Source organism: Lonchura striata, chromosome 4, assembly GCF_050655825.1.
Source record: "Lonchura striata isolate lonStrDom1 chromosome 4, ASM5065582v1, whole genome shotgun sequence".
Classification (NCBI taxonomy): Eukaryota; Metazoa; Chordata; class Aves; order Passeriformes; family Estrildidae; genus Lonchura; species Lonchura striata.
Window position 1 is genome coordinate 74,176,108 of NC_140706.1, and position 14,088 is coordinate 74,190,195.

General features: G+C 41.7%; 1 protein-coding gene across 3 annotated transcripts in view; it reads left to right on the top strand.

Moving 5' to 3' along the window:
- Positions 1-14,088, top strand: part of LOC146767729 (uncharacterized) — a 35,251-nt gene that overhangs the window by 7,041 nt on the left and 14,122 nt on the right. The window contains exons 10-11 of one of the 3 annotated variants that reach the window (XM_085578449.1): positions 1-132; positions 460-1,157. In XM_085578449.1, coding sequence (XP_085434575.1) covers positions 1-132; positions 460-591 — 264 coding nt within the window. In that variant the 3' untranslated portion in view covers positions 592-1,157. The other 2 variants (XM_085578447.1, XM_085578448.1) reach the window with 2 other exon arrangements.

The following is a 14,088-nucleotide window of genomic DNA, read 5'->3' on the forward strand; positions in this document are numbered from 1 at the left end:
AGGGTGCATCCCCTCTACACTGAGAAGGAAGAGAGAGAGCTGCAGCTGCTGCTGGCATCCAAGCGCCATGAGGTGGAAGCAGAAGTGTATCACAAATACTTTGGCAACCGAGCGACCACCAAGCGAGGACAGGTATGGCACACCCTGCACAGTCCCAGGCAAAGGACGTTTTGCCTTTCTGCTCGGTGGGAAGAAAGTGGCCTAGCACAGCAGTGGTGCCATGGCGGGGGCTGCACGGGGGTCTGCTGCCTGCAGGGGAATTGTCCCCAAGGGGGAATTATCCCCGAGGGGGAATTGTCCCTGAGGGGGAATTGTCCCCAAGGCTCGGGCTGGAGCATGCAGCCAGAAGTGGCACGGGCTCTTTGCCCTCCTTGAGCCCAGCCCTGCAAGGCTGAAGTGCTGAGAGGAGCCCCAGGGACTGGTGGCAGCGCTTCAGCAGAGCCTCCTCTGCCTCTGCAGACCTCCTGCCCCTACGTGTTTGAGGATCCCTATCGCCCTTCCCACGTCTTGAGGAAGGCCTACGCCGAGAGGCTGGGTGCCTCGGGGCGGCAGGCAGAGCCCCAGCTCTCCAGGAAGGCTCTGGAAGAGTAAGTGAGGCGGAGCGAGGAGCCCCAGCAGCGCCTGCAGAGCAGCGGGGTGGCCTGGAGCACCACGGCCACCAGGCTCAGGGGCACTGGGAGCCCGTCTGCCCAGCCACAGAGCTGAGCTCTGCTGGAACGTTCCCCCCGCAGGCTAGCCCGGAGATCCCAGGCTGTGAGGGGAGGAATACCAGGAAATGGCAAAGATTCCCAAAATACCCCTAAATACGTTGGTCCAGCTCTCTTTATTCTGTGGTGTCCATGTGGAGAGCGGGGCAAAAGAGAGCAAACAGGAAATGTCAGGGGTCTGTACAGACTTTGGACAGGGTGGGCTTCCCTGGCTCTCCACCAACGCCATTGGGGCAGGAAGGAGGGTCCAGGATTATCTGATCAGAGCCACAGTGCCCATGAGCTCACCGTAACACTCTTCCTGCTGTTTCCCTCAGCAAAGGTGTGCAGACGGGCCTGCAGGAACGCTGAGGAGGAGACTTCCAGCCCTGCCAAGAAGCTGCGAGCAGCCCTGCAGAGACCCCTGGCACAGCCTTCATCCCTTCCACCAGGAGAGCTGCCAGGAAGGGGTGCCAGGGGCAAGAACTGCCTTAGCTAAGGAGAATGTGCCAAATAAAGGTTGCTGGCTCCTGAGCTGCGCCGGAGTGACCCTTATGATGCCTTCATCCCCTGTCTTTGCAGCCAAGGGGCTGGGAGAGCCCACTGCAGAGCCCTGGTCAAAAAGCAAATGGGCTGGAGGTGCCTGGCCCTGCCAAGCAGTCGTGACAGGCTGTGGGACTGAAAAAGTGGTGTCCTTTCCAGGGGAAGGGGCATGGGGGCTGCAGAGCACAGCTCCTCTGCATCCAAACCTGCTCTGTAGGGATAACCACAGGCCTGTGCCTGGCCATGGGACTGCCAGGGCACCTTTGTTCAATCTGGCAAAAGCCAACTCGGTGCTACTTGAAGAGCTACTTTTGCACAGAGAAATGTGCTTCAGTGAAGACACTCCTTATTTTAGTCCATGGCTGACCCTCAGGAACAATACAGTGCCTTCTTAGGAGAAAGCTTATTCATGTCAGGAAGAGAGAAACTTTTGAAAGTGGGCAACTCCTTTTTATTGGCAAGGTAAACTGCAGCATGAACAAGGAATCTGCAACCTGGAAAGGTAAAAGAGCACTAGCAGCAGCATTTGCAACTGTGCCAGACCTGTCAGACCCTGGGGTCTGCTGAATATCATCTTCCTTAATGCCATAGCTAGTGAGATTAAGTGCAGCCTCAGCACATTCGCAGGTCTCATGGGAGCAGGAGCCAGACTGGCAGGTTTGGAGGTAGATCTTCACTCTGTGGACTTTATTACAGGACTTATCCAGGCACGGAGCAGACAGAAAACCTTTTGGGCTTCCTTCCCATGTTCCCAGGCTTCCCAAAACATAATTTCCTGACTCTGCTACTGTCTGGCAGCACGTCCACAGTAGCTGGTCTGTAGCCAGCAGTCTCTGGTGGCATTGGCAGCTGGCTTAGCTGGCTTGACAGGGACAGAGGTGACACAGGGCTGTGAGAGCAGGCTTAGATATTTGAAGTCACATTGCATTTTGATTGCAAACTTAGGTGATTAATTGGTTATAGGTGTAATTTTTCTTTTTATTTCATTTTTTTTTAACTACCAGGGCACCGTTTCTGTCAAGAGGCTGAGGGGAGCAGGAGGTATTGGGCAAAGGTGAACTGCTTCAGCAAACAGCAGCTCAGAAGCAAAGCAGTGGGACTGGGGAGCTGGGAGCACTTTCCTAAACCTGCCCTGCCCTGCAGAGGGGCTTGCCCCCAGGCAGGATGCGCTGGCACTGGAAGGAGGTGGCTTCCTGCCCTTCCCTGTCCCCCTCGCTTTCCCACCAGCGTGGGAAGAAGAAAGCCATGACCTGTAAAAGAGAACTAGCAGCTCCTCAGACCCACCTTTCCTAGCTGAGGAAGGAGACTTCAGATCCCATTCATGAACTTCCAGCAGCTGTGTGGTCCTGTGTGCCAGTCGCAGCTGATTTACAATAGTGGTGTGAAAGACTAACAGGTTTGCGTTCAGCTAAAATGATGGACGAGGTGTAAGGGCTGGCCATTTGCCTGCTGCTATCACACAGTAGAACTTGTAGAATTTTCAAGTGTAAAGATGGCCAGATTTGTTGGTTTTCTAAACCTTTTTAGCATAATGCACCCAAGTTCCTCAAGTGATATGTTGATATGTATTGTGTATATGTGATATGTATTAATTTTCAGCACAGAGGAGCAGCCAGAAGGAGCAGAAGAAAGCTAGTGTATTTAGAGTTATTTTCACTCTTGTGCCTTGAAAAAGAAATCTGTAGGACCATAAGAGTATCTTAGCCAGCTTTTGCTGGAAGATGCTGTGGATGATTTAAAGTAAGATAAAGGTCTGATAATTGACTGTCGTATTCAGTGAAAATACTTCAACATTGTGGTTTAAAATTGACACCTGCTCCCACAAAACTGAGGCAGGGCTTTAAAGTGAGCTGTGTGTTTAGCCAGAAGTCCAAGAAGGACTAATAGCCTCTGGAATACCTTGGGAAGGTACAACTCTCACTTTGGTGGAATTTAGTGTAGTAAGTTGCTGGTGAAACCAGTTTTGCTTTGATTAGCATTTTGCTTCTGATGATCAGCTCCTTGCTAGGGGGCACAGAGTCTCAGACCCTGGCCTATAAAATATTAGATTGTCCTTTCAGAAAGGTGCATATTATTCTGCTTTCAAGCAGCTAATGTATAATTAGCATGCTTACCTTATTGGCTCTTGGTTTTTCATGTCAAGTGATTGAATTATTGCCTGAGAATGTTACCTGTTCACCTAAACAAAAGCCTTGCGCAGTTAAAAGGCAGGCATTCTTTCAAGATGTGATTGCATTTTAAAAAAAAAGTAGTCAAGTAATCCATTACCAATAGAATATGGAGCAGTAACCCTTGCTCCTAAACACAGACAGTAATCTAACCAGAGCTGTAAAAACTGACTTCTTGAACAACTGGTGAAACTTCTAATCCTTCTGGGGAAATAAGTATGTGTTAATTAAGAGCCAGGATTCCATGAGGCTTATTAGCTGTCTAGCTGGATCTGAGAAGCAGAAGGCTGAGCAGAGTTTAACTAAAATTTAGAACTGTTAATTAGCCTGCTTTCTTTCTAGTCTCCTTTCTATTTTCCTGGTTTTGGTTTGTGTAGCACACTTTGAATGACCCGTGAGAAGCTCCTGCTACTGTGCTTCTGACATGATAGCTCCCAATTGTAAATGCTGTACTTTTCTAGCTGTGAAAGAATAAAGCTTTAAAAGAGCTTGGCTGCCCTCAGCTACAAGCTGGCTTGTTATGGATGAAGAAATGACAGAAAGTGGAAAAAGCAGGCTGGCTAATCTTGTTAAATTGGCTGAGTAATGTTGCATTCACAATATGTGAACTCCATGCTGCAAGGCACAGATGCTTTAATAAACTTTACATGACCTGTCTTACTTTAGCACTCTTTACAGGGCTCAGAAAATATTTGATAGGTGCATGGAAACCTAAAAATGAAACCGCCTTCCTTACAGACCTCTGTTTTGGGAGTTACAGATATGGGAATTTGTGACTGTGCAAAGGTTGTGCTTCTCTGAGGCATGCCTGGGCAAGATAAGGAGGGAAAGGTAAAACCCGAAACCTGTTTTATTAGGCTCAAAAGTTTGTTAAACAGCAATGTGAACTCTTTCCTGATTTTTGCACTAGGATATTATGACTCAGTTTCCATTTTGGTGGGGTGGGGTGAGGGGTGTGCTGGCATGCAGTGCAAAGCTTCCAGCGATTCTGATGTGATGTGAGATGAACTGAACAGCTGCTATTTAACCTCAATAGCCCCTGAGAGCCCCAGTGAAACAATTTTGAGCCTGATGAGTAGGAATGGTTTGAAGGTCTATTGTAAAAGAATTCTACTTGAATTCTATTTGTTAATTTGTTAATTAGAATTGTCAGAGCCTGCTCTGTATTTCTTACAATGACTACCACTTCATTCTAGGGGTGTAATGAAGCCCTTGAGCTAATTTGACTTCTGGCTTCAGTCCTTTTATATTTTAATGCCCCACTTTTAGACGTTTTGTTGTTCTACTCATTGCAATGTTTATATCTTCCTTTCAGTTTGTAGTGTGTCTCAACTAAGACATTTGCATCAATATAAATTCATTTGCCTAATACAGATGCACTGAAAGGGAATATGCATCAGAATGACTAATCCTGGTAACTTCAATGGGTCCACACCAGTAAGGTGTGCCTGTATTTTAATTCAGAAGTTTGGTGGGTAGAAGCCAAGTGAAAAAGGGCATTAAGTGTGATGTAGATAGCCCTCCAGTTATAAATGGAAATAGTACTTGGATCTGTAAAAATGTTCTAATCATGCAGATTAGAGTAGTTGTGCTGTATGATTACAGCCCTATTGTACCAAGCATTTGAGAGTGATGAGGTTTTTTCTCATATCTTTAGTTCTTTAGTTATTACCTCACTCCTTTAAAATACATGGAAATACATGGGGGTTTTTTTGGGGGGGGTTTTGTTTTTTGGTTTTTGTTTTTTGTTTTTTTATTAGGAGTAGCCTAAGAATATCTCTTAAATCTAAATTTGAGGAGCCCCTGAAACAATCAGATGCTTGGTCCTAAATGGGACAGTATAGGTATGCATTAGTAAGAAACTCAAAAGCTGTTACAGAGAGCACTTATTGTGTGATTCTTTTGCCAGTGTTTGAATTCTTCCACTACTAAATCTTGGGTTTGTTTCTTGCTACTACAGTAGCTTTTCTGTCAAATACACTTCACAGCATTCTGATCTGACACCCACTTGGCAAGGGTTCCTTGCTTGGAACTAAACTATATACCTCTAGTTTAATTTTGAAGGTAAAGGTTTGTTTTATAAAGGGTCATCCTTAGTCATATGCAGATAAGTGTCTTAGTGTCTTAAGTGGTGTTGTTTTGAACAATTAAATCCTCTTATTTTTAATAGAGGAAGAAAACTACCTTTTACAAATATTAGAAGACTTATAAGTCCAAGCATCTTTTAGTGATTGTGATTTGGAATATATATCTGCTGGAAAGAGTTCAGCTTGAAGGCACCTCACCTAATCCTGTTTGCTTGACAAACATCTGTGCATGTATGCCCTATTGCTTACTTTGCAGGATCTTTTTTTTGCTACCTTCCTGTTCTGCCTTACCCTCTGAAAAACTGACACTGAACTTTCTGACATTTTCAGTCTCAGAAGTTCCTCAGTATTGTTGGAATTGCCGGGATATAATTTATTCCCATTTCCCAGTTACAGGCTCCTTTATACAAAGTGTAACTGCAGGCAAAGGTACTGCATTGTTTAGAACTGATGCAGTGAGAACAGCACATTGGTAGGGGCAATGCACACTGACAAAGGTAGTTTTAAGATTACAGCTGGGTCAACAAATAAAGCTACAATAAATTTTAATGTTTTGAAGAAACACCTTTATAGTGGTAACAGCTGAGCTGTAGATCTTGGCAGGAAGCAGATGGTTAGTTTAAAAGATGGCAACAAAAGATTATTTTAATACTGCAGGGGGAAAAAAAGTTCTTTTTGAGAAAAATACTAATAACATGAATGCCTGGTATTGTGAGGCACCATTTAGAATGTGTACAGTTACTTACCAGAATGTAACAGAAGGAGATACACAAGTATAGACCTGAATATGGAATGGGTCTGTACAACCTTTGGGATGATCTTAAGAAAGACAAATTAGGTCAGTGTCCTGTAGTTCTGTTATTTTATAGTCCCCTATGTTGCAGGATAAGCTTGGCAGCTGGTTTGGGTGATAGCTGATGTACTTAGTGAAGAGCTATAGAAAACCATGCACCTCTCTATAAATGGAGATACTGCTTCTGTAATCACAGAATCATATGGTAGAGTGCTTTGGGTTGGCAGGGATCTTAAATATCTTGTTGTTCCAAGACCCTGCCATGGGCAGGGACACCTTGCACTAGACCAGGTTTCTCAGAGCCATATCCAACATGTCCTTGAGCACTTTGAGAGATGGGGCAGCCACAGCTTTTCTGGGCAACCTGTTAAGGGTCTCACCAACCTCACAAGCAAATAATTTCTTCCTAATAATTAATCTTAACTTACCCTCTTCCAGTTTAAAGCCATTCCCCTTGTTCCTGCCACTGCACACCCTTGCAAAAAGTCCCTGCAACTCTCTTAGCCCCTTTGGGTACTGGAAGATCTCCCCAGAGCCTTCTCTTCTGCAGGCTGAAAACCCACAACTCCTTGACCTCATCGGAGAGGTGCTCTGGCCTAATGAGCATCTTGCTGCTGCAAACTTCCATTCTGCATTATTGCCTCCCTTTCCCTTCTGTATGTGCCTGTTTGGCTGTAGGGCCAGCTGCAGGCTGTGCTTTGAACCATCTCATTCTTTCTCAGTCTCCCTGAGCTTCCACTGCCTTCTCACTGCCCCACGCAGCTCAGCCACCTGCAGGTTCTCCACCTGGGCCAAACTTTCCAGGCAGGTTTGCTGCCTCTCCTTGCCCAGGAAAAGGGTCTCAGTGAGGTCTGCTCTGTATCTCTCTCTGGCTGCAGGCATTGACCACGGGAAGGGTACATGGTGCACCTTTCCCTGCTGCTTCAGCCACTCTCGGTGGGCTGGTCTGGAATTGGTGTTTTCCCTACTCAGTGAAAACCCCGTGTGTCCCTTGTGAAAAATTCTGGAATTGGTGTTCCCCCTGCTCAGTGAATCCCCCGTGTGTCCCTTGTGAAAAATTCTGGAATTGGTGTTCCCCCTGCTCAGTGAATCCCCCGTGTGTCCCCATCCCAGACCTGCCCCAGAGCAGTTCACCTCAGCAAGGGACCAAACTCTGACTCAGCTCCAGGCTGAGCTTCCTTCAAGGATCTGGAAGGAACTGTATCAAAAGAACACTATAAAACCAAACTCCTCCAGCTTAAAGTGGGTTAAGGAACACGAGGCTTGCTCTCCACACCTCTCTTACCCACTTCAGCTAACTGCAGTGGAAAAAAGTGTACCTTCAAAGAAGGTATTAGCACAAGAATCCAGACCGACTGTGAGTGTCCTATTCAAAAACCTTCCAAAGACACTGTGACCTTATTTCTGTAGCCCTGGCATGTTATTAATTTGCTTGGGATTGTACCCTGTAATTCTCTCTGCTGAAGCAAGCTGAATTTCTGACTCTTTCCCAGCAAATTGAAAGTGCCCTTTCAGGATGTAAGGTAAGGACTGACCCTGTCTGCTTTTCAGACAGAAAAGAGAAAGACAATAAGTTTCATGAGGTAGCTTTTGAGTTTGGGTTGCAGCATTACCCAAATGAAACCCCCATACTCATCTGAAGAGATGGCCTCGAGAGTGGTGGGCCCCTCTCTGTCACACAGGGAGTATCTCAGAGGTGAAATCTCTCTGCTAAAAGGAGATTAGGACATGGAAGCACACCTTTGTGTACAGCTCCGTGGGGGTGTAATCCAATTTATAAGTGCTCTTCCCAGAAAGAAAGCAGGCAAATCTTTACAGGTTTGGTATACAGAATAACTGAACCTGTGTTCAGGAACCAAACCTGTGTTTGGTATTCAGAATAACTGACCTAACACTTTTTTAACTCTTGCAAGCTGAAGTCAAACTGAATTATAAAACTGGAAATCCAATTAAGCTGTTTGCTTTTTAATGGTTAAATGGCTTAAAGGCTTTAGAGAAATCAGGAATTTGTGAAGTACAAGTTATATACTGTAGTTAAAAAATGCTATATCTCTATCCCAGTTCAGATCAGATGACAGATACATTTAGCCTCTGTGCCTTAATGCTACTGCATATGAATGTGTATGTAATACTCAAAATATGTGTTCAATAAAAATTGAATTTCAGTTAATATCTGCATTAAAATCATGGACCCATGATTGATAAATTGTTCACCTTTCCTGTCCTCGGAGATGCACAGAAGAGAGCCAGTGATGATATGTTGTCAAGGTAAAACGCCTTTGATCAGAAAAGGGGAATTTTGGGAGTTCCTATTGCAATGAATAACATCAGTGGGATGCTCACCCCATCAGGCAGCTCTGGAAAACAAGCTTTCAGAAGGTCAGCAGCTCGTGCTTGTAACCTTGCTGCCATTTGTCTGCGAGGATCTCTCTTCATTGGAAACCTGAATGCATTTATTAGGATTGCAACGAAGAGAAAGTCTGAAGAGAATATTAAAATACTTGCTATTGTGCCAGGAAGAAATTATTTGTTTTGGCAAATAGCAGAGTCCACAGAGCTGTTGAAATGAAAGGTCATTTTCAGCCTGCAGAAGAAAATAGGATATTCTTGTGAAAGAAAAGAGGAGAGATGTGTGTGTGGGGAATTGAACATTGTTTCTGTTGTCCTTGCAAAGAATCAAAATGTTTAGAAGTTAACTTTTAAGTTAATTTTTTTAACCTATAATGACCAAACACGGTGTGCAAGCAATCCTCCAGCCAGACACAAGTGGGGTTTTTTGAGCTGCAGTTTTTTTAGCTGAGTTTGGAGACAGAGGCAGGATGAATGTAAATGCTCTTGTTTTATCTATCAAGTTGATATGAAGTTCACTAAGGCTATTTTTGACTGTGAGGGACTTCTTGAATTGAAGAAGATAAGACACCCCACTTGCACTCTGTTTTAGGACTAGAACTTAAAATTGCAGTGGAGAAAACAGATATAACTGTTGTGCCCAATTTACTTTAATAGGACTGTGAAGTTGTAGAAGTCTGGTCTTTTGCTGTCAGTGGCAGAAAAAATCTCAGAAATGTTCTTTGGAAAATATTAAGTTTCCAAGGAGGAAATAAAGCTGGGTTGTCCTTTTGGTTGACTTATTTTTTCATATATATTTTTACATTATTTCTAAGAGTGTAGGAAAAGTTTTTCAGGTAAGAATGGTTGGTTATAAATTGATGCCTTTCAGAGAGAGAAAATAAATTAATGCATCCTTTTTCCCCATATAGGTGTATGAGGTGTGCCTGCCCATAGCAGGGGATTTGGGACAAGATGATCTTTAAGGTCCCTTCCAACCCAAACTGTTCAATGACATCTGACAGAAGCAAACATATTTTTATAGAGAATATCTCACATATGTTTATTCTCCTAAAAAACCCTTTTGGACCTAATTTCTTTTATCAATGAACAAGGGAGAAACATGCCAGGAAATCAAAGCAAATTTCTTTCTCAACTTTGCAATGAAGTTGAAATATAACAAGAGAATTGCCAAATGCTGTTCTTGTGTATATCAGTCTCTAAACAACAACATTTTGAGCCCATTAGAAAAGTCTTCTTAAGTTTATCTGGGGGGCAGGGGGTGTCCCTAAAATAGTTCAAGATAGTGAAATGGGGCAGTTAGGCACCAAAATTTTCCTCTGAGAAATTTAGTGATACACAGTGTTAGGGGATATGTTGAAATCTGGTGTTGTAGATATATTCTAGTTCAAAAGAACACGGACAGAAATCAACATCGAGACTGTTGATTTCATTGTATGAATAAAAATCAGTGAAATAAAAAAAAAAAATCAGTGAAATCAAAATGGGTGCTAGTTGAAGCACTTCATTTCTTTGTTTATTCATCTGCAGGTGAACAACCTGCTGTTATATCGATTTACTAGATGCGGTTGCCCTAGATTTATTGATATATGGGGTATACCAGAAATCTTGGAATCTTGTAGCAGCTTCCCTTTATGTTTGAGTGCAGTTTTCTATGGGTAAATGTGGGTGTTTGGGGTGAAGGAGACAGGGCTTGAGTCTCATGAGCAGTGCTGGGACGGGTGGGCTCTGCAGGCGCTTGCCAACGTTGCCTTCATGGACTTGGGTCCATCAGAATTAGAATTAGATCTTCCACACTCTGCAGAAGATCATCAGCAAGCTCCTTTCTTTGCTTTGAAATGTAAATCATCAGTGCCTCAACCACCTGCATACTAAACCCTGCAGATCAAATGAGTGTAATGCTGGATTCTCTTTAAGTAACCTGTCTTCTGAAGAGTGCTGTTTTGTTTTATTTTCCTCACCATATACTACTCTTTCTGCTGTTTCTTGATTTATCCTTTCCAACCTTGTGTTGGTGAAACCTGGCAGTCCTGAAAAAGCTTTATTTTGTTAGTAGGTTTTTGTGGGCACGCTATACATAAAGGTCACTCAAACACAGATTTGCTGTTCTGCATTTCAGCTTGACACTGTGTGGGTTCCAGATTTTTTATGTAAATGGTGTTAGGATAGTATATTTATTTCCAGCAAAAAGACAGCACAATCAATTTAAAAAAGCAAATGCTGCTGCACTTGATCACACACTTTCCTGGCTAAAAATAGCAAAGAAAATGCTGGGAGTTGCTAAATGCTTTCAATCCTCACTCTAAGGTAAAATTTCAAATTAGGATTTTTTTTCTAATTTAGATTTAACAATCTACTACTTTCTGGGCTTAAGTATTTTGTTATATGATAAAATAGTTAAATCACAACCCTCTGGAAATACTGGCTGAATATTTCTGAAATTAGCAGTGTATTTTATGAAAGAATTATAGGGTAAGATCACAGGAACTCTTGTTCTTTCTGGTTTTTTTTGGTCCCCCAGAACTGTGTTTTTGTATCACCTGCTGAGCGAAACAGGATCTCTAGGTCTGTAATAGACTTTAAACTCCAACCTTTTGGTATGTAAGAGAACCACCTGGCTAATCTAAAGACATTCTAGAATAAATAATGATTTTTCTCCTGTGGATTAGCAGCAACCTTTATAGAGGTTGTATGCATACTTTCTCTTCAAGGTTATTATGCTAATTTAATTATTACATTATTTTCCTCATACTATAAACACATATAATAATCCCATTTATTTTGTTTATTTTAAAAATACTGAAATGCTCACCACAGGATAAAAAATGAAAAATACATCACTTCCATCATCTTCATTCTGTGTGCTAATGACAATGAATTTGAAGTTACCCATGCTAACTTTTCTTGGCTGTAAACTGCTACTAGAAAAAGGCAGTGGAAGCAGGGTTGGTATTACCTTGAAGTAAAAGAACTATATGTGCTAGGGAGAAAGAAACATTACATAGACTTTTTTTTTTTCTCCTTAAATTAATATTATTTTTCTTTTATTAGGCTTTCCTTTTAAAAATGAGCTGTGTAATCAGTAATGTGAATCTTAATTGAGTATTCTTTTGTCTGCCATGATAATTTTTTGCATGCTGTAATATTGGCTATACTGTTCTGAAGGTTGTTCTGACTTCAAGTCCTAAGTAAAAGAACTTCTTACGGAGGGCAAGATAACCTTCACGTGTACCATAATTGCCCTTGGATTTCTATGCGCCTTAAAACTCTCACTAGAGTAAGATTTTCTTTCCATCTGTCATTTTCATGGGGTTCTGTCAAGTGACAACTTACAAACTGATTTTTTTCTTTTTTAAGTCTGGGAAAGAAAGCTGGAGAAAAGCCTGCACAGGTCCAGGCACACAGGCCTTTCTTGTTTGGCTCCTGCAGCTGCATCCTGAACCACCTGCCTGCCAACTTCTCCAGTAAAGCTGTTTTTGGGGCTGCTCCTTAACTTATTCCTCTGTATTGTGGGCAAATTGGGAAATCTCCTTTGCAATGTGGTGGGTCTACACCAGGCAGTTAGTGAAGATGGAATTTGGGCTCTGATGCTACACACCCTGCTCCCTTGAGATCTTCCAAGATTAAAACAGGATGCTGAACTCTCAGAATTAATTTTTCTTTTTCTTTGATTCTTAATATACTCTTAATATCACCTTTTCAGAAAACCCCTGCAGTTTCTTCCCCACCTTGTGTTCACATATTGGTCTGAAACTTGCTAAAAATTCTAAGAGAAAACAGTGAAGGGAAGCAAAGCATAACATGGTGTTTGAACTGTGATAGCAAACACAAATCTCTAGGAATATTCACACAAAGGGTACTTTGTCCCTTTTTCCATTTGTTGCTTCTATTTTGCTTTTTTTTTTCTTAATTTGACATTGTATTGCTTATGAAAAGATCAGAATGAGTACAAATACTGTGTATTTAGATGTATTTCAAATAAATTTGGGATGAAAATCTTATTTTAAAAAATGTCAGGTACTACAACAGGAAAATTGAGGTGTGGAACTCTGATTATGCCGCTTAAACAAAAGGTTGCTATCCTTAATTTATTTTTTTTAAAAACCAACAGCACAATAGTGGCTCCTATTGATTTGTAGTCTGGTGCCAGACATTATTACTGCTAAAATATAGTCCATGTAAAAATCAATGCATGCATACTATAGTACATTAATTACTGTATAGCTTTTGCTTCCCAGCTAGGTGCTTACTGATTCAATATTAGGGCTTCACGTGATAGAGATCTAATGAACCTTTCTTCTGTAATCCATTATATAGCACTACTGCAGAGCTAGAACTCATTTGCTCACACACTTTAAACTTTGTGGTAAATTGTGTGATATTGTTGCCTCCCAGGCTTTGAAATTTTTCAGCTTGTCCGAAGACAGAATATAAAATCCCAGAAAATAATCACCACAAGATCAGATGAGCAAGTAGAATGTACATGTGGCTGAAATGAGTAGCTACTAAAATCTATCATTAAGAAAAATACATTTGTTTGTGTATATTAAACTGTGCATATGCTTTTTCCTGTATCCATGCTCTATTACAAATTCCACCAGTAAGGATTAGACAGATATACAATTTACACATTTTGGTTTTAAGTGAATGGTATGCTTTTACAGAGGTCTCTTTGTATAAATCCTCTTGCATTAATGCTTGTTTCATACATGATTTTGTAATACTTTTGAAGCAGTTTGTTTCAAATGGGCATAAATAGCAATTCATGAATGTACACAAACTGAAAACATGTATTAAAGAAGCAAAATCTCTTGCTTTCCTGTAAATAGCTGCCCTCTCAGGAAGTCAGAAAATGTGTTGCTTAGGGTTACAGCTGGAGTTAAAACAAGTAATCAAAACATATTTTCCTTTTTCTGAAATAAATGTAGATGGAGGTGATTTTGACTTGGAAATAGCTGCAACTTAAAAACACTCTGCTGCACAGACCCTAAACCCGATGTGTTTAAATCTTGTGAAGCCCATTTTTTTCTGATGTGAGTGCTTTGAAACTCACATTTATTATACATTTTAAATTTGTTTGACTTAACTCTTTGAGCACCTGCCATACTCACACATTTTATGTTACATGAAAATAGTTTGAATGATGCAGCACAGTTCATCATGTTCTTTGTGTGCCCTGATGTGATTATTCACAAACTAGATATTGAAAACATTTTGTGAAGCCTTACTAAAGGGAGAAGCTGCTTACTATGTTCAATTGAATATCAAATTTTTAAGAAGTAGAAAGCATGGATTTTAGTTTAAGGAGTTTCACAGCTGTGTTTTCTCCATAATCTCAATATACAACCTGTCTGGTGTGCTCAGTTTGATATGGTGAAGGCATTCACTGCCAGCATCCAGCACTGAGTATTTCTGTTGTTGAGTTACTGCTATGCACCTTATGTTTTAACTTTCTGGTCCAG